Below are 19,537 nucleotides of genomic sequence, written 5' to 3'. Positions count from 1 at the left end.
CATGGAGTGGAGAAGTCACAGGGCAGAGAGTCAGACCTGAATGAGGAAGAGCCGCCTGGGCCTTGCGTGCGACCCTGGCCTGGAGTGGGGTGTCCGATCCCCGAGGCGGAAAGTAATATTCTAATATGAAAGGGTCAGCCAGGGCTCAAATCCCAGCTCCGCTACCTCCTCGCTGCGCGATCTCAGACAAGCCACCTCTAGACCTCTGCTTCCTCATCTGTGAAATGGGAATGATAATAACGCGCCTCCATCCTGGGGCTGTTTGAGCACTGAGTCACATAGGTGAATACTTAGCCCAGAGCCTGGCTCTCGGTCAGTGCTTAGTCACAGGTAGCTCTGTGCTACCAAGACGGGATGTCAGTCACAGTGGCCAACTGAAGGACGCACCGAGAAGGACCCAGAAAGCTCTTCCGGAATAATCTGGGAGCCAGAACTGGGGTGTTGGAAGACTGCACGGCTCTATGCGATGGGCTCCAGGTCTGCAGTGGGCTCCAGTCCTGCCACGGTTTCACTTTGTAATGAGGGCAGAGCGGCTCCACTTTTCGTGACCCTCAGTTTCCTTATCCGTGAAATGGGGTTTATCAATCTGCTGAACTGCTCTACCAAAGTACCACAGGCTGGGAGGCCTAAACCAGAGAAATTCATCTTCTCATGATTCTGAAGGCCAGGAGTCCAAGATCAAGATGCTGGCAGGGCTGGTTCCTTCTGAGGCCCCTCTCCTTGGCTTGCATGTGGTCATCTCCTCCTCCCTGAGTCCTCACATGGTCTTCCCTCTGGGTGTGTGTCTGTGTCCTAATCTCCTCTTCTTATAAGGACACCAGTCATATTGGATAAGGGCCCACTAGCTTAATTACCTCTTTATAGGACCCAGCTCCAAATATAGGCACATTCTTAGGTCTAGGTGTTAGGTCTTTAACATGTGAATTTTGGGGGACGCACTTCAGCCCATAACATGGGACTGAGCATGCCCACAGGGCAGAGTTGATGGGAAGAGTCAGGTGCAGGCTCAGAATCAGGCTCCCACATGGCAAACGTGTCCTCACCAAGCTCTGATAGGTGAAAATGGGCTGACCAGTAGCCCCCACGTTTCTCCAATCCCCGCAGGCCCCTAATGCATCCGTGCTGGTGTTCTTCCACAACACCGTGGAGGGCAGGGGGAGTGAAGGACGGCTGGCCATCGACGGCTCCTTCCTGGCTGCTGTTGGCAACCTCATTGTGGTCACTGCCGGCTACCGAGTGGGCATCTTCGGCTTCCTGAGTTCCGGTGAGTTGCTGGCGTCAGTGGGACTGCTGACTCCTGAGGCTGAGGAGCCTGCTCTGTGCGTGGACAGCCCCTTCTTCCTGAAGTCCCATCCCCTCATGACCCCTGACCCTCCTCCAGCCCAGCTGAGCCCTCAGTGGAACATCCAGCTCACTCCTGAGACCCTGCAGTGACGCTGACCCCCATAGATGTGAGCCGTAGTTGCCACTGACTGAATTTACTATGTGTCTGAAGCTGTCCCAAGTGCGTGACATGTTTTATCTTGTGATATATGTGTTTGTGTGTATACTGAGGCCCAGAAGGTTAGACACTTGCTCAAGATCACGTGCTCAGGAAAGAGCAGGGCAGGATTCCCCACCAGGGCTGACTGGCCCTGGAGAACTCTGAGGAGTGGATTATACCCTGGACCCACAGGGAAGCCATCTGACTCGGAGTGAGGGCTGAGTCAGTAATGAGCTTACTGCTTCCGTTTAATTCCAGCCTGGCTTGTGAGTGTTGACCTGTCCCCTATCCAGTGACACACCCATTTGTCACCCTAGTTATGCCCTCCCCCACAACCCCCAGGGCAGAATTGAGGCTTGGACCAGTGCCCGCGTCCTTCATCCACATCTTCTCCTCCGTCTCCGCCCCCACCAGTGGTAGGGAAGTTGTCAAGCGGCCGTGACCAAGGGCAGACACGCTGGTCTGGGAATCTGAAGAGCCATTCATTGTCTGTGTGACCTCGCACAAGACCCTTCCTTTCTCTGAGTCTCAGCTTTCTCCTCTGTAAAATGGGAATAATTTTACCCAACGGCCAGAGTTACTGTGAGGCTCAAATGAGGTCCTGCATGTGAAAGCCCTTTCGAGACTGTGATGGGCTTTTCGAGTCCTCAGGGATAGGCACTAGCTTCATCTCTGTTCTCCAAGGCTCTCATTTAAGACCTGGAATGTCCTTCCTGCTAAGTGCGTGTGGGCTGGTGGAAGGCAGCGTGGCCGGAATGATGGACTCAACTAGAGTGTGGGTGAGTGGGGTGGGCATCCAGCATGAGCAGAAACCCAGCAGTGCAGGGAGCGAGGGCTGATGGAGCACCTGGCACAGGCCTTGAGCACCGTGAAGATTCTAGGCCTGCACAATAAAAGTGAAAGTGTCAACAAATTAAGGCGACAGGCAGCCAGATGCCGACGTGGGAAATGTACGTGAAGAACAGATTTCAGATTTTCCTTCAGGGGGAGCCAGGTCAGCTGCTGGAGCAGTGACAACTCTTTGCCTGAGTTTTCTTTCCTCTTTTCAAACACATGACCGACGGCGATTTGTTAAGTCGGTAGCTCCTTTCTCTAAAGAGGCGGGTGAAATTCCGAGCTCTCCTGCTGAACCGTGGTCCGGTGGAGCTTTTCACAGACATGGCTGACTTCTTGGCTTAGAGCATTTCCAGACAGAAGAGAGTGAGTTTCCATACGTCGTCCATCCCTGAGGGGTCGGGGGAGTGTGATTTCATGGGCTGTTATCTTATTGAGAATTTGTGTGCTTCTGGGAAGGCAGACTCATTTCTGCTGCTGGCGGGGGCAGCGTGAGGGGGAGGCGAAGGAAACTTCCAGAACACTCAACCCTTCTCGTTCCTGACATGCAAGGCTGCCTCTTCATTGTGCTTAAAGCAAAACCATCAGCCAGAGAGAAGGAAGCTTAGACTCACCGAGCGCCTCCCTTACCAGACACTTCGCCTGGATTACCTCATGTCGTTCTCACGGCAGCTCTGTGGGACCAGCATCATGCATCCAGATGAAATGACAAGGCTCAGAGAGGTTGAGGCACTTTATGCCCCACAGTTATGGCGACATCCTGGGCGTTCAACCCTGGTGGTCAAACAGGAAAAAACATATTGTAGCTTGCTCCTTCAGACGTCTAGAAACGCCTTTTGGATTCTTCAGTCTTCTGTGTACAGAGCAGATTCGTCTTTACTGTCGTTTAGTCACAGGCAGGCTTCCTCTGCTTCAGTTATGAGATCTTCTAGCATTTCCCGCATTCCTAAGCTTTCCCATCTCTTGCGCTGCACCTCCCTGTGGCTCAGCGGGATGGGGAAGCATCAATCAGTCAAGAAACAGATGCAGAGAAAGTGGCGGGGGCGGGTGCAGAGGAGCAGTGGCACAATGATACCAACACAGGCCTCCTAACTACAGAGGGGCTGCCTGCTGCCTGCCACACATGTTAGATGACAAGCTCTACGGAGGGGCAGCCGCTGCACAGAGGACGCGAGAGCTCACAGCCTCGATGAACGCTTGGGAGGGAGAAAGGAGCAGGCATGGGATTCAGCTAACCCCCAATAACCTTATGATACAAGCGCACCATCCCCTTTCCCATTTAAAAAATACGTCTAATAAATTTTTCTATTTAGAGAGGTTTTAAGTTTACTGAAAAACTGAGCAGAAAGTACAGAGAGTCCCCACATACTCCTTCGTCCCCTGCCTCAGTTTCCCCTATCATTGGTGAGGCACAATGGTTACAAATGACGAGCCAACATTGATACGTTATTATTGACTGAAGCCCCTAGTTCACATCAGGGTTCACTGTGTTGTACGTGCTGTGGGTTTTGACAAGCGTGTAATAACGTGGGTCCACCATTACGGTATCACACGGAATAGTTTCACTGCCTTAAAACTTCCCTGTGCTTCACCTAGTCGTCCCCCCCCTTTTCCATTTTAAATGGTTGGAAACTGCAGTTCAGAACACAGGTCTGGAAAGAGCCGGGCTACTTCGAGTGCCAGCCTCAGCCTGGTGTCCTACACAGCGCACAGACTTGGCACCCGAGCAGAACAGGGTCCGAGAGCAGCTCCATGGCTCTGTGGGGCCCAGGGGCTCTGGACAGTTCGCTGGTATCCCGTCACAGGCTGCCCATCTTAGCATCAAATGATGCTGAGACCTACGGGGCAGATAATGGGATAAAGCATGAAAGGCAAGTGCCTGGAGCCCAGCCTGGCACCAGCAGGGGCTCACAGGGTTAATGCTGGACAGGCCTCTTCAAGTCAGGGCTGTGCTGCAGTTGTGTCCCAGACCTGCATCTGGTCAGTAACCACACAGAGCTGCCTCGAGATCGCAGCGGCAGCAGCAGCAGCCCTGGCATTTACTGAGTCAGGCCGCATAGCAGCCCTGTGGACATTGTCTCGTTTGACACATGCGTGCAGCATCTGCTGTCGTAGGCAAGAGTGAAAATGGTCCCCTGAGAGCTCCAGACTCCAGAGGCGCCTTTCAAAAGGGGTGGAAGAAGGATAAAAACAGAAGCTCGCGCCAGTCCTGCGGCCGACTAGACAAACTCGTGTCCTCTGCGAGAGAAGGCCAAACCCAACGGTATTTAAAGAGAGCCATGGTTCCTGAGGAACGGAGCAGTTGGAAAGGAAGTGAGGGAGTCAGTGGGCCTGGAGGCCACTGCCCCAGCCTGGACCCTGCAGGCGGGGCAGACCCTGGGGACACGGGGAACGGTGATGATCCTTTTCTCTCTGCAAAGCAATGTAGCCAGGGGGATCCAGGGGTGGTTGCATGCAGGGTCAGAGGAGGAGCGGGTGGGCCGCAGCCCGCAGACCCTCTGCAGGGCGAGGGAGCAGAGGAGGTGTGCTTTGGCCAGGGGGCAGACAGAAGGCCAGGCATGGTAACATCATCATTACTTCATCGTCCCTGGGGCACTCGGAGGCCTCCCGAGAGGGTCTGACACCCTCTCTAACCGGAAGAACAGGCACAGAGTCCTGACCCAGTGGGTGACCCATCACAGGTGCAATTTCTGCCACTGAAGACAGGGCACACCATGCAAAGGGCATCTGTGAGATAATGCTGGAACTAAGCCTGGGTTGTTTTATTTAAGAAAAACCAGACAATTTCTATAGTACTTTATGCCAGGCGCTGTTCTGTTCCCTTTACAAATATTAACTAATTCAATCATCATAGCAACCTAACAAGGTACGTGCTATTATCATCATCCCCATTTTACAGATGGGGAAAGTTGAGTCCTATTAAGTAACTCGTCTAGGGCCTCATACGGCTAGTAGGTGGTGGAGCTGGGACCTGGGCCCAGCTGGTCTGGCTCCATAACCTGTGTGCTAAGGCAACACACCATGCTGCCTTTTATTGATGGCATCAACAAGACTGGGGTGAGAACCCACTGTGAGCCCAGAATTGTGCTCAGGGGCTTTAGACGGATAGTTGAAGAAATCAAATGACCAAATGAGAGCCAATTAGACAGTGAGGGAGCCATCGAGTGTTTGCTGGGTGGTTCTGAGCACAGGACCAGGAGACTGGAGGTGGAGGGGCAGATCAGGGCAGGCTGGGGTAGTTGGATAGGAACCTTATCACATTGTCCAGAAATCTACTCACACCCGTCTCCCCACTGGACTAGATGCGCCTGGCCAGAGAGCAGCCCTCTCCAGTTTCATGCCCCTGCAGCTCTGCACAGCATGTATTTGCAGCAGAACCTGGCCCCGTGGACCTGAGTGGGGCCCTGAGGATGAGGAGAATTGGGGCTCAGCCACACGCAGACTGCGGGGGGAGTGAACGTGGACGTGATGAGTGGACCCTGATGGCTGGGCGGGATCGGTGTGGGACAGTGAAGGGAACCAGACTGCTTAGGGAGGCTGAGGTCCATCTTAGAGGATCTGAAAAGGCAGGAAGATGTTTAGACTTGATGCAGGAGGAATGAGGGAGTTATGAAGGCTTTCGAGCAGAGGAAATTCCATGAATAGAGCACTTAGAGTCTTTAATGAGAATAACACAGTGCCTTGCACATCATAGACTTTTCAACAAATGTTTGTTGAATGGGATTGAAGGTTACGACAGAGTTCCAAGTATGCATTGGGATTTAAGTCCCAACTTTATCTCAGATTTGCTTCTTGCTTCTAAACAAACTCTTTTCCTCTCAAGTCTCAGTTTCTTCACCAGTGAAAGAAAGGATTGGACTGGATTATCTCAGACCAGCTAGTTAGCTGCCTTCTGTGCGAGTTCCTGAGGCTGTGTGCCCCGAGGGCCAGGATCTCGTCTACCTTCCTCTTTGCCGTACCTAACACAGGGCATGGCATCAAGTGAAGTCCAATTCAGACTTCTCCGACGAGCGGCCTCTCGAAGACCCCCTCACTTCTGACCTCATAGCGGTCTGTAGACCCCAGAATGTCAGCATCGTAAGCAGGAAGCTGAAATATGGGGAGTGAGAGTCAGGGACATTCTCCCCGCCCCTCCCCACTGTCACTGGAAATGCAGGTGGTATATGTCACTTCCCAGACTTGCAAGCCTGGGTCCTGCTGATTGGTGCCCTGCTTTCCTGCGCTGCCTGAGACCTTGGAAACAAATGCATTCATCCTAACAAATGAAACATATGCACAATCCAGAAAGGTCCACGGGGAGGATCGTGCCAACGGCTTCACCAAACCCAGAACATGAAATCCTTTGAAGAAATTCTGAAAGTCTCCCCAGCTGGAAGGGTAATTTGAGTAATTTGTACTGTTCTGTCCCCTGAGCTGGTGTTCTTGCCAGCTTTGTGAATACCAGGTTGGGGAACTGAGATGCAAGATCTTTCTATTTTTCCATTTGAGATTTTGGCGTCTTGATAGTTTCTCGCTTGATACTGAATTCCACTAATCATAACTATGGTCATTCATTGACCTAACATTTATTAAGGACCTACTATGTGCCACTGGTTTTGGTGGGGCGCACAGTCTAGCAGGGAAGGCAATGGTGACGAATACCCTGAAAGGGGAAGCTTACCTCACCTGAGGGCTGCCTATGAATTGGTGGTGGAGCTAAGACTTGAGGGATGGCTGGGCCAGAGGAGGAAGATAGGGAAGGCCGAGGGAGGGAGAGGGAGGCCTCTGGGAAGAGGAATCACATGTGCCCAGCACGGGCCTGGGAGAAGGCGGCACTGGTTGTTTGAGCAACTGATGGAAAGCCTGGGTGTCTGTAGCACAGGTGCAGGGAGGAGACAAAGGGAGACACGGCCCGAGAAAGGGACAACCCAGTCCCGTGGGGCCTTGAATCCATTGGAAGAACTGAGATCGTGTCCTGGGGACAACGGGATGAGATGGGAGATTTTAGATAGGATGGGACAGTGTGTGTGTGTGTGTGTGTGTGTGTGTGTGTGTGTTGGGCTGTGTGCGTACGAGAAAGAGAAGGAATGATCAAAATTACATGTTTAAGGGGCTGGCCTGGTGGCCTAGTGCTGAAGTTCACGCACTCTGCTTCGGCGGACCGAGTTTTGCAGGTTCCAATCCTGGGCGCAGCCCTACACACCACTTATCAAGCTATGCTGTGGCAGGCATACCACATATAAAATGGAGGAAGATGGGCATGGATGTTAGCTCAGAGCCAATCTTCCTCAGCAAAAGGAGGAAGATTGACAACAGATGGTATCTCAGACTAGTCTTCCTCACCAAAAAAAAAAAAAAATTATAAGTTTAAAAGACCCCTCTGGATGTGGCATGGAGAATTCATTGGAGGGAGGAAGGTGAGGATATAGGAGGCCAATGAGAAGCACTGAGGAGAGATGGTGGCAGAGATCAGTGGAGAGAGAGAGCCCACAGCACCTGGGGAAGGAGCAGGGATGCAGCAGCAGGAGGTGTCCGGGGAGACTTGCAAGGTTGTGCAGGAGCAGAACGGGTGGTGGTGCTGCATTTGCAGAAGAAGATAAGAAACTCTGAAAATGACTGGCCGGCCTGGTGGTGCAAGCGGTTAAGTGCGCGTGCTCCGCTGCGGCAGCCTGGGGTTCGCCGGTTCAGATCCCGGGCGTGCACCGACCCACCGCTTGTCAGGCCATGCTGTGGCAGCGTCCCATATAAAGTGGAGGAAGATGGGCACGGATGTTAGCCCAGGGCCAGTCTTCCTCAGCAAAAACAGAAGAATTGGCAGATGTTAGCTCAAGGCTGATCTTCCTCACACACACAAAAAAAGATACTCTGGAAATGCTGCTGGCTGGGGTGCTCAGGAGACTTAGAGACAATTCCCCTTGGGACTGAATGAACTTGAGGTGCCTGTGAGGTAGCCTCCTGGAGCAATGTGGGGGCTCTGGAGCTGGGAGAGTGTCTGGGCCACTGGCGTACTCCCGAAAGCCATCAGCATGTAGGCGATGGTTGAAGCCATGGGATGGGCTGAGGTCTCCTAGCGCAGAGCCGGAGAGGAAGTGAGTGAGCCTCAGCCCACACCAGAGCAGGCCTGGTGCCCGGGGTGTAGATTGACAAGAGGGATCCACTGAATTCAGAGGATGACCAGAAGGTCATGGGCAGGTAGTGTCCCAAAATGCCAGGAAAAGGGCATGTTTTTGCAGAGTTTTGCATGTTTTGCAGTTTTTTTGTGTCTGAATCATTCCATTAAAAAAAGAAATAGTGCTGAGCTATCAATAAATATTCACTGAATTCTATGAAAAAAGGAAAGAGAGATCAACTCAGTTGAATGTTATTGAAGGTCACGGAGGATGAGGCGGTGGGAAGGAAGGGGTTGGAGAGCCTCAGCCAGGCCTGGTCATTGTCGAGGAGGAAGAGGCGTGGAGAGCCACGGGCAGTGGGTGAAGATGTGGGGCAGGAAGTTCGTCTCCTCCCCACTCGTGTGCCAAGCCAGGTGGTGGTCTGAACACGCACTGCCTCTCATCTGAGCGGCTGCCTTTGTCTATGATGGGAAAGCTGTGGCCCATCCGGGTGGAGTGACACATCCAAGGTCTCCCAGCTAGCACACGCTGAAGGGAGAATCCACACCTGGATGGGTCTGATTCCAGAGCCCGTGCTCTTCCAACTGTCCCACACTGTATGTGGAACCACCATCCTGACCCGCGTGGACAGGAGTCCAGGTACCCCAGAGGAACCACATTCCTGGCTTAGACAGCGCTAGGATGATTAAATTCCATTTGCACAATCACAAAGGGTTAAAGGCTTTCCTCTCTCTGAAGGGTCCAGTGAGGTGAGTGGCAACTGGGGGCTGCTGGACCAGGTGACAGCTCTGACCTGGGTGCACACCCACATCCGAGTGTTTGGCGGGGACCCTCGGCGTGTGGCCCTGGCAGCAGACCGCAGCGGAGCTGACGTGGCCAGCATCCACCTTCTGACGACCAGGAGTGCCAACTCCAGACTCTTCCGGAGAGCCGTGCTGATGGTGAGCCGCCTGTTCTGCCTTCAGCCTGGCTGCGGATGCTGGCCAGGCGAGGCGGTCCTCTCTCGCCTTTTGAGACCCGTTGGCTTCAATGCTTGATTTTCCCTAACCTTAGTCCTGAGTCTGTATCCTGCCTGTGGCCATCTTTCCATGTGCATGTGAGCCAGGATGCTGAGGGCTCCCCTGACTGCTGTCCACTCATATCTAATTCTAGAAGGTGAAGTGTTTCTATTTCCTGGTAGTACCTCATTAGGGTTTAATGAACTGAAGCTTCGATTACCTCCTTTGTCAATAGACAAACATAAGGGAATAGAAAGTAGGATGAGAAGCTTTCTGTAAATTTAATGATGAGGGTACAGTTTAGCCAATACACTGCTGAACAGGAGAGAAATAGAACCAAGAGAACTCTCATCTACTTCTCAAGGTTGCTTCCCTGATCTTCTCCTGGTTGGAACTTGGAATCTTCCCTTAAGCGGTCTGTTTTCTTCAACAGCCTATGCTCCATCCTCTCTGAGATTTTGTTCTTATGACATTTTATTGTAGAACAGTATTGGGTGACTCATGCCTCTCACTAGTCACTTCTACCTCACTGGAAATGTGAGGAGAGGCAGGGAACCCAGAGCTCGTCCACGTGGTTATCCAAGGAGTGGCTGGCAGCTGGGTCAGCAGCCAGAGGGTGAGGTACAGAGCAACAAAGATTTGGCCAACTGAGTTCTTGACTGTTGAATGAAGGCGAAGAATAGAACTCAACACTCATGGTTCTACTGGAGGGTCTGAAGTACCGTTAAGGTGATGTTCTTATGATGATGATGATGATGGTGGTGGTGATGACAATGATATAATGATGTTGATGTGATGGAATAATTATGATGGATGACATAAGCTGGTTGACCACAGCATAAGTTCTGATGGTTATTCTGTCATTGATTAGCTTCTAATTTTATTGAGCGTCCACCTTGTGCCAGTACTATGCTCGGTGCTAGAAATGCCATGTTAAATACCACATGTCCCAGTTCTCAGGAAGCTTGTAGTTTACTGGGAGAAGTGGGGGACAAACACTTAAAGCTGATCTTTAACAGAGGGTCTTAGGGCAGCTCAGAGAGAAGCCCCAATCCAGCACAGGGGGAGGAGGGAGGGTCCAGGAATGCCTCCCAGGAGAGGAAATGTCTCAGCTAATGCTGAAGCCTGCTCCAAAGGAAAGCTTGGCTCTTCATTGAGATCTGCCCGTCACATGATGCGGCTGGGGGTCAGGGTCTTTACAGGCAGTGGTGTGGAGGCTGGGAGGGGGAGAGCAGCCAGACTGCACTGAATCCACCTTGGGTTTTATGCTAAGTGCATGGGGGCCATTGAAGGGTTTTGTTTGTTTGCTTGTTTGGTTTGATTTCCCATTTTAACCATTTTTAAGTGTACAATTCAGTGGCTTTAAGTACATTCACAATGTTGTTCAACCATCCCCACTAATCATTTCAAGCACTTTTTCATCACCCCAAACGGAAACTCTATACCTATTAAACAATAACTCCCCCTTCCCCCTTCGTCCCAGCCCAAGGTAACCTCCATTCTACTTTCTGGCTCTACGAATTTGCCTACTCTAGGTACCTGAGGTTAGTGGAATCACACAAGATTTGTCCTTTTGTGACTGGCTTATTTCACTTTACATAAAGTCTTCAAGGTTCATCCATGTTGTAGAATATGCCATAATTTCATCCTTTTTTAAAGCTGAATAATATTCCATTGTATGTATATACCACATTTTGTTTATCCATTCTTCTGTTGGTGAGCATTTGAGTTTCTTCCAGCTTTTGGCTATTGTAAATAATGCTGCTATGAACACTGGTGTGCCATGAAAGGTTCTTAAGCAGGTGGGAAACCTTCTTAGAATACCCTTTAGCAAGACGTCTCTTAGAACTAGGTGGAGGATAAATTTACAAGAGACAACACTGGAAGAAAAGAAAGCAATGAAGACACAATTAAGCGACACAAATTAAGGAAAGATGGAGAACTGTTGAGGTCAATGCCATGGACCTGCTAGCAATTCTAGGGCCATATAACCACACCCCAGCTCTGTCCAGCCTTCCTGGGATCCAAACCCTTGATCATAGGGAGGGTAGGAGAAGTGTCATTGTTCGGGTGTAACTGATGCTAAATCAGCATCGTCACCATCCTGACAGGAAGCAGTGCCACCCACTTCGTCTCTCTCCTTCAGCCGTAGGAGCATTCCAATGTTCCTTGAAGGCTCTGTGCTCTATTCTGTCTCATACAGGCAGTTTCCTCTGCATGGAACCCTCTTCTCCCATGTTCCTCCTTGCCTGTCCTACTCTTCCTTCAGGAAATCCTTCCAGACTTCTCAGTCTAGAACTGGACCCCTTTATATGGCTTATGCTGTCTGTACTTCTCTGTACAGCATCTATCATGATTTCTGACCAGTAAGTAATTATTCCTATTGCCACGTCTGTCTCTCTCACAAGACTGTAAGCTCCGGGAGAGAGGGGCCAGGTGTGCACCCAACACAGCTGTCTCACAGCAGATGCTCCATAGGTAACATCCAGGCAGCAAATGAGCACATGAAATGCGAGTGTGCCCAGGGACCCACAGGCTCCCCACTGCCCTCCCTTCCACCCCTTTCTCGTGTTTCTCGTCCTTTGCCTCAGGTGTCTTCAATCTGTCTCTCTATAGTGGGTCCTTCTCAGTGGCAGGAGGTCTGAGCACAAAGATCTTTGAATTCCTGGTATTGAAAACAGACCTTCCAGACTCTGAGTTGATCCTGAAGGGATTCCCCCAGGGCCCTCTCAGCAACCAGACACTCCCTGGGACCCAGAAGACACCAAAAATATCTTCCGGTAGGCCCAGAAGGCAGAATTTTCTTTTTGAAATTTCTGGAGGGTTTAGGTGTTTGGGGAATTTCAAAAACTAATCTGTTTTAACAAATGGCAGAGTATTTAAAAATAAACGCTCCATCTGTTTTAGTCATTTAGGAGCAGCTTTGACAACTGCTCCCAGCAGTCCTTGGGTTGCATGTGAAATTATTTGGAATTGAGAGAACAAAAATACTTCAATATATTAGCAGTTCTTAAATGCGTTCCTTACCAGCAGATGTTTGGGGAGTGAACGCGAGTTGGTAATATATTCTTGGATAAAATCTTAAGTTTTTCTACAAATCTTGGGGCCAGAACTGTTGAGGTATCAGGCAAGACAGACTCCTGGGATAATTAATAACTTAAATGTATTTCTTTAGCATGTTTGGGGCCATAGAGCACTTTCGATATATTATCTCATAGATTCCTCACATTAATTTGCAAGGGGTGTTTATTTTATTTCCAATCTAGAAATCCGAGGCTCAGAGATGTTTAGTGAAGGAGTGTGTCGAGATTCTTTGTTTTCAGAGATGAGGAAAGGCTTGGTGGCCCAGTTTCAGCTGAGCCCTGAGGAATGGAGTGACTTTCCAGGTGGGGAACTGGATGTGCCGACCACAGAACAGCGATGGAAAGAACTAGAGGAAGGCATGGCATTTTCTAGGAATGACCTTAGCTGGTGAGCCTGGAGTGAAGGGTTCGTGTAGGAATGGAGCAGGAAAGGAGACAGGAAAATTTAGCTTGAGGCCAATTCACGGGGCCTGGCGTTCGTTCTGAGGAAAACACAGCAAAGAAAGGCTAGAACCTAAAGCCAAATCCTGTGTTTTTCCCACTCTATGATGCTGCTTCTCCAGGAAATTGGGACTCTTTGGGGGTCTCAATGTGTAAGAGAGAGCCCAAGCCTAGGATCAAGGAAGCCTGCATTAAGATCCTGGCCTTGGGAGAAACCCTTCACCCTTGCATTCTTCATGGATAAAATAGGCATGATTAATTCTGTCTTCCAAGGCCTTGAGAAGTTGTCATAATGTAAGGTTTGTAAAGTGTCCTGCATAGTATAGGAACTCAAGAAATCCCAGTTCCCCTGTCTCATGCCAGGTGAAGGCAACTCCAACAAACGTGGGGCCAAGGATATTGCACCTGGCCTGGGGGCCGGGATGAAGGAGGTGGAGGGGTGACATTGAAAACATGCATTCTGTGGCTCTGATGCCCTGACCAGTTTTAGGAGAAGACAGAGGAGGTCGTGTCCTCTGTGGTGTGATTCACAGGACCCAGAAGAAATTTCCATTGCTTTCCTTCAACATTGCCCCAATTCTGCATTCCTCAGAAGGAACGCCAGGCCCCATGAATTGGCCCCAAGCTAAATTTTCCTGTCTCCTTTCCTACTCCATTCCTACACGAACTCTCCACTCCAGGGTGACCAGCTAGGACCATTCCTAGAAAATGCCATGCCTTCCTCTAGTTCTTTCCATCACTGTTCTGTGGTCAGCACATCCAGTTCCCCACCTGGAAAGTCACTCCACCCATCAGGGTTCGGCTGAAACTGGGCCGCCAAGCCTTTCCGCATCTCTTAAAGAATTTCGACTTAGTGAACAGACTGCTATTTAGCAATTTGTAGGAGTTCTGCCTTGGTTTGCATGCTCGTTATTTTTCTAATATATCTTATTCCAATCCTACTATGACTGGGTACATGAGTTTATACTTTTAGTACTTCCTTAACACTTAGCACAGTATGTGGTTCGAAGAGGGCACCTGAGACCCTGCTGAGTTCCATTCAGCTAGTGGGGGGAGATAAGGGGTTGGACCCAGAGCACTGTTTTGCCTGTTTTTGCACATGTGTCTTAGTGTGAACATTCTCCCCTGTGCTTCTCTTTTTTTTTTTTTTGTGAGGAAGACCAGCCCTAAGCTAACATCCAATGCCAATCCTCCTGTTTTTGCCGAGGAAGATCTGCCCTGGGCTAACATCCGTGTCCATTTTCCTCTACTTTATATGGGACACCACCACATCATGGCTTGATAAGCGGTGCGTTGGTGTGTGCCCGGGATCCAAACCAGTGAACCCTCGGGCCGCCAAAGCAAAGCGCACGCACTCAACTGCTGCATCACCGGGCCGGGCCCTCTCCTGTACTTCTCTTAATCAAAATAGACCCAGCTATTCATGGGCTTTGTGGCTTCCATGTATATTTTAGACTAAGTTTATTGATTTTTAAAAAATATTCCTGATGGGAATTTGATTGTAGTTTCTCGGAATTTTTCAACTAATTTCAGAAAAATATCTATGTTTTTACGGGGTTAAATCTTGCATCCATGAATCAGGTTAACTCCATAACCACGATTGTAGTATTTTTATCTCTGCAGGTCTTTTCATAGAGGTTTTTTTTTTTTTTTTTTTTGAGGAAGATCAGCCCTGAGCTAACATCCATGCCAATCCTCCTCTTTTTGCTGAGGAAGACCTGCCCTGAGCTAACATCTATTGCCAATCCTCCTCCTTTTTCTCCCCAAAGCCCCAGTAGATAGGTGTATGTCACAGTTGCACATCCTTCTAGTTGCTGTATGTGGGACGCCGCCTCAGCATGGCCTGATGAGCGGTGCGTCGGTGCGCGCCCGGGATCCGAACCCGGGCCGCCAGTAGTGGAGCACGAGCACTCAACCGCTAAGCCACGGGGCCGGCCCCTCATAGAGTTTTGAACTTTTCTCCATAAAACTTTTATTGTTGTAGGCAAGTCCCCAAGTGTGTCCTAGTTTGGTTGGCATTATGAATGGTCTCATATTTTCTGTGTACTTTCCAGTTGATAAATACTGGCGTAGGAGAGTAGGTTAGTTCCAAATTTGCTGAGTTTTTTTAGCACCTTCTAATACTTTGTGTCTTGGTTCTGTTGGATTTTCTATGAAGTTATCTCATCATCTGCAAATAATGGCAGATTTATTTCTGTACCTATTGGAGCAAAATGCTCAGCAGCTATAACAAAGAGACCCAACACTAAAGTAGCTTAAATAATAAATACGTGTCTTTTTTTCTTTTTCTTATAACATTTCCCAAGGTGAGGAGTCCAGCGGTCTCATGATTTCTCGGGGCCTGGGTTCCTTCTAGGTGTTTCTCTGCCATCTTAGGGTGTTGTCTTCATCTGCAGGGCTGAGTCTGGGCAGCCAGGGGTTCCAGGCAGCAGGGAGGGGACAGAGAGAGAGGAGGGCCACCCCTGCTGACCTGGGGGGGCAGGGGCACACCTGCCCCTGCAGAGGCCCTGGTTCCACGTAGACCTGCATCTGATTCGCTTTTGTTCTCCTTTGTCGTGATCATTCTTGTTCGTGTTTTTATCTATCATATTAATCCTGGTTTTTAAACGTTTTGCTTTTTTAAATCTTCTTTATGACTGTATTTTAGAAACTCTATTTCATTGACGTCTGCCTTTATCATTATCTTCTACTTTCTCCTTGTTTCCTTAACAAACTACTGTTCTTTTAGCTTCTTGAGTTGAAAGCTAACCTTGTCACTTGTCGTTCTTTGTTTACCGATCAATCGATTTCAAGCAATAATTTTCGCTCTTGCTATTGTATCAGCTAAGCCCCAGAAAGTTTGAGAAATAATATGTTATGTATTCTTAAGTGTTTTATTATGTCTTGCATTATTTTCTTGTTAACCCAAGGAAATTTTTTTATGGCATTTTGTAAGCTTTTAGATCCATAGAATTTTTACCCATCTTTTTGCAAATTGATTTCCAAGTTTTTTGCATTATTCTTGTAGAGCATGAATTGGAGGATGCTGACTCTGATATTTGTTAGGGCTGCCTCTGTGATCTAATATAGTCTTCATTTGTTAGCAGAAAAGTTATCTAGTGTTACTGAAGTCTTCTATCTATCTATTTATCTTTGCTTAATCTATCAGTTTTTGAGAGTCGTGTGTTAAAATCTCCAAATAAAACTATTGATTTATCTATTTGTCCTTATAATAGTTGCTTAATATATTTTGAACCTATATTGTTATAATAATATAGGTTCAATCATTATATATTTTTAATGTATTATTCATTTGTAACATCTCTCTTTGCCCTTAGGTAATTTATTTTCACCTTAAATTTGGCCTCAAAATTCAACACTTTTCCCTTTTGTTCATTTTTAAATGAAAAATTTTCCACCCTTTTATTTTCAGACTCTATATCCTTTTGTTTTAACCGTGTCAAGTAGATCCTACAAAGCCAGAGTTTTAAAAATCCATTCTCTACACAGCAACTAGTGTGTTATTTTAAACATATAAATGAAATGATATCACTCCCCTACTTAGATCCTTCCAATGGCTTTCTGTTTCTCCTAGAATAGACCCTAACCCCGTTAACCTCCCATCCAGGGCCCTGCAGGATCTGCCTGCCTCCGACAGCCCTCTCTTCCCCACCTTTGCTCACTCAGCCCCAGCCACCCGGCGCTATTTCAGATCCTTCCACATGCAGCCTTGCTCCTGTCTGCAGGAATCGCCACACTATGCCTACCACCTCCGCTATTCTTCCTAGATCTTTGCATGGCTGTTTGCTGCTCATCTTCCAGGCCTCAGCTCTCATGTGAGCTCAGATGCCTCCCCTGGGAAACCCTTCCTAAGCATCTGATTAAACGACCCCCCACCTGTCACGGTCCAACCCAGCAGCCTGTCCCACCTTCTGCACTGCATTCACTGTTGTCGGAAAGTTTCTTGTTTATATATGATATCAAGCTCCATGATATTAGAGACCTGATCTGGTTCTCCCTGATACAGCTCCAGCACCTAGACCAGTGTTTGGTTTTTAATGGGTGTCGAAAAAGTATTTGTAGAAAGAAATTCTTGGAAGAGTGAATAGCAGAGGTGTCCCAAGTAACATGCAGCAGTATCGAGGCAAGACAGAATTTTCATAACAGTCACTAAGAAGTTGTTCTCTCCCTCGATTCCTTATGTCCACCTTCAAGTTTGATAAGACGCCCTCAAAAGTCATAAAATCCAATTTTCTTAAGGCTGCACCTTGAGAAGAAGCTGAGCTGCTTAACCATTGTTCCTTGCTCTCATGTCTCTTCAGTTGCAAGTTCATTTGAAAATTCAAAACCCACAGAGCTTCTGAATGAACCATGCACCCACTTCACCCAGGAAGCTCTCCCCACATTCTAATGGTTAAATATTTATTAGGTTTATTTTAATCAGGAATAAATACATGATTTAGCAAAATGTAATGCTTCCCACTTAGAAATCCCTCTGAGTACTCCCCAAACGTTCCAACCACATTAGTCACAACGGAAAACAATACATAAGACACTGTACAAACATCTAGAGTTTGTGAGGTCACCCTGCCTTATGGTGGAAGTCAATGTCCACACTGATACATTCATTTCCCATACATTGGCTGGTCATTTGAAACAGCCTTTTGGGATTGTTGAGGAAACCACAAATGTCTTCTGGTATAAACACACTGGAATCTGATGATACAGAAATTCATGTAAATGCATATACACACGCCACTAGCACATGATCTCAGATCTATGGAATGCATATGGTGAGCAGACAGACTTCTCATGTCAGGCAGTGAGAGATACCACATGCACCCCTTCTCCCCTGAATCCCTTTGCAACAGGGGAAAATGAGTCATGGATGCATCTGCAGACCCCTTCCTACAAGATCCAGGTGGGTGGTCTGGAGATAAATGCTTCTTCTCTAGATCTTCACTGTGTTTTCTCTCTCATCACTTAAAACGATATATGACACAATTGAGCCCCTCTGACTCCCATCTTTCCTGGAGCTCGGCATTTTTATTCACATGGATGACAAACCCTTCTTAGAATAAAATACTGGATAAATTAACTCTTTAGAACTTATTGATTTCCTTTTTTCAAAAAATCCAACCAATCTTCCACTCTCTGAAGGTCTAGCTGAAACATGAGCTCCTAGGTTTCCCTTACCTGACCGCAGGCCCACCAGAAGCCAGGAGCTGATTTCTCCTTTTACACCCACTTTCACCCTTGTTTATATACCCCTCTCCCTGTTTACACTGTGAGCACCTCTGCTGGGGGCTGTGGCTTATGCATCTTTTTTTCTTTTTTGATCTGATGTCTTACATGGGACTTAACACAGTGCCTCTTCAGGCCATCATGAATGAGTAATTGAGGTGTTAATATAGGCAAGAATCTCAGCATGCCAGAGAAGCTCCTTCTGTGCTGCAAAGCCGTGGCTGGGGACATTGTGACAGCTTGCACAGTGCCAGGCCACTGTCCCGCTCTCCCCACCAGCAGCTCCTCCCTCCTCCCGTTCCCCCTGCCCTCTGCAGAAGTAGTGCGGCCATCTGATTTCTGCACGTGTGGTTTTGGCACCAGCGGGCCAAAGGGATCTCCTGATTCAGGGTTAATAAGAAAGGTTGACATTTAGTGTCACTGAGTTCCTTTAAAAAAACAGGAGCTGCGTACCAAAGATCTCTTTAGGGATTGGTTAAAAAAGTTCAACGCAGGGGACCAATTTGCCAAACCAGGACCTTCTGCCAGGCCACGGCTTTTGGCTCATCATCTTCTGTTTTCATTCAGAAGTTCTCTCCAAGGACCTCAGAGTGTGACCCTCTGGACGGTTTGTTGGAGAATGGTCCTTGCGCACTTTCCTATGAGAGAGTGTCTGTCTTTCCCACAAACATGACAAGCACACACATATGCGCAGGGCTCTTCTGAAATGTTGCCTGATCACGTCAAGAGTCAACATTTTGTGATGTCCCGTACTGATCAGACACCAGGGAGGGGTTCCCTTTGTCATGGTGTGGATAGAGAAGATGCGAGTTCGAGTCTCCATGTGGCTTCTCTTGGCTTCTGGAAGACATGAGGTTCCCCAGGGACCAGGGAACCTGCTTTTCTGCAAGATCCTAGGTGAGAGTTCCAGCCTCTGTTCCTTTGGGGCACGCACCACAGTGTCTGTAGCCGGGCTAGTCTTCAAAGTATGGCGGAGATGAGAAGAAGGAACTCTTTCTCTTGCTGCCGCTATACATCAAGGAGAGGCTTTTCTTCTTTCGATCGAAGGAGGCACTGTCATCACTGGTGAGGGACAGGTAGGAGGCGATGCTTTCCCGAAGGCCGTAGCTGAAAAGGGACTCGTCCACACCGAGTGGATTCTCTGCCCCCTCGGGGTCCTCCTGCAGTCTGTGAGTGGGAAGGAAAGATAGCAGAGGAAAGGCAAAAAGAGAGAGATGTAGAGGGGTGGAGGACAAGAGAATGAGAAAAAGAAGAAGAAAAAAGAGCCTGGTTAGTAGTTCTCTAACTTATTGTTCTACTTATGGTTCTTACATTTGTGGCTGCGTGATCTTGGAGATATCTCTTAATCTCTCTGAACCACCATTTTCTTGGACGGCTAAAACTTCT

General features: G+C 48.6%; 2 protein-coding genes across 4 annotated transcripts in view; one reads left to right on the top strand and one right to left on the bottom strand.

The window, feature by feature from the left end:
- TG (thyroglobulin) overlaps positions 1-19,537 on the top strand; it is a 262,905-nt gene that overhangs the window by 150,194 nt on the left and 93,174 nt on the right. For both annotated transcript variants that reach the window (XM_087447433.1, XM_087447432.1), the window contains 2 exons: positions 1,105-1,264; positions 9,145-9,347. In XM_087447433.1, coding sequence (XP_087303559.1) covers positions 1,105-1,264; positions 9,145-9,347 — 363 coding nt within the window. The remainder of the gene's footprint in view (positions 1-1,104; positions 1,265-9,144; positions 9,348-19,537) is intronic.
- Positions 17,313-19,537, bottom strand: part of SLA (Src like adaptor) — a 34,199-nt gene continuing 31,974 nt past the window's right edge. For both annotated transcript variants that reach the window (XM_087447431.1, XM_004431055.3), the window contains one exon: positions 17,313-19,318. In XM_087447431.1, coding sequence (XP_087303557.1) covers positions 19,105-19,318 — 214 coding nt within the window. In that variant the 3' untranslated portion in view covers positions 17,313-19,104. The remainder of the gene's footprint in view (positions 19,319-19,537) is intronic.

Source organism: Ceratotherium simum, chromosome 23 (genome assembly GCF_057802395.1).
Source record: "Ceratotherium simum simum isolate JZ-2026a chromosome 23, ASM5780239v1, whole genome shotgun sequence".
Lineage (NCBI taxonomy): Eukaryota > Metazoa > Chordata > Mammalia > Perissodactyla > Rhinocerotidae > Ceratotherium > Ceratotherium simum.
Note: the sequence above shows the minus strand (reverse complement) of the source record. Positions and strands in the feature narration are given on the sequence as shown.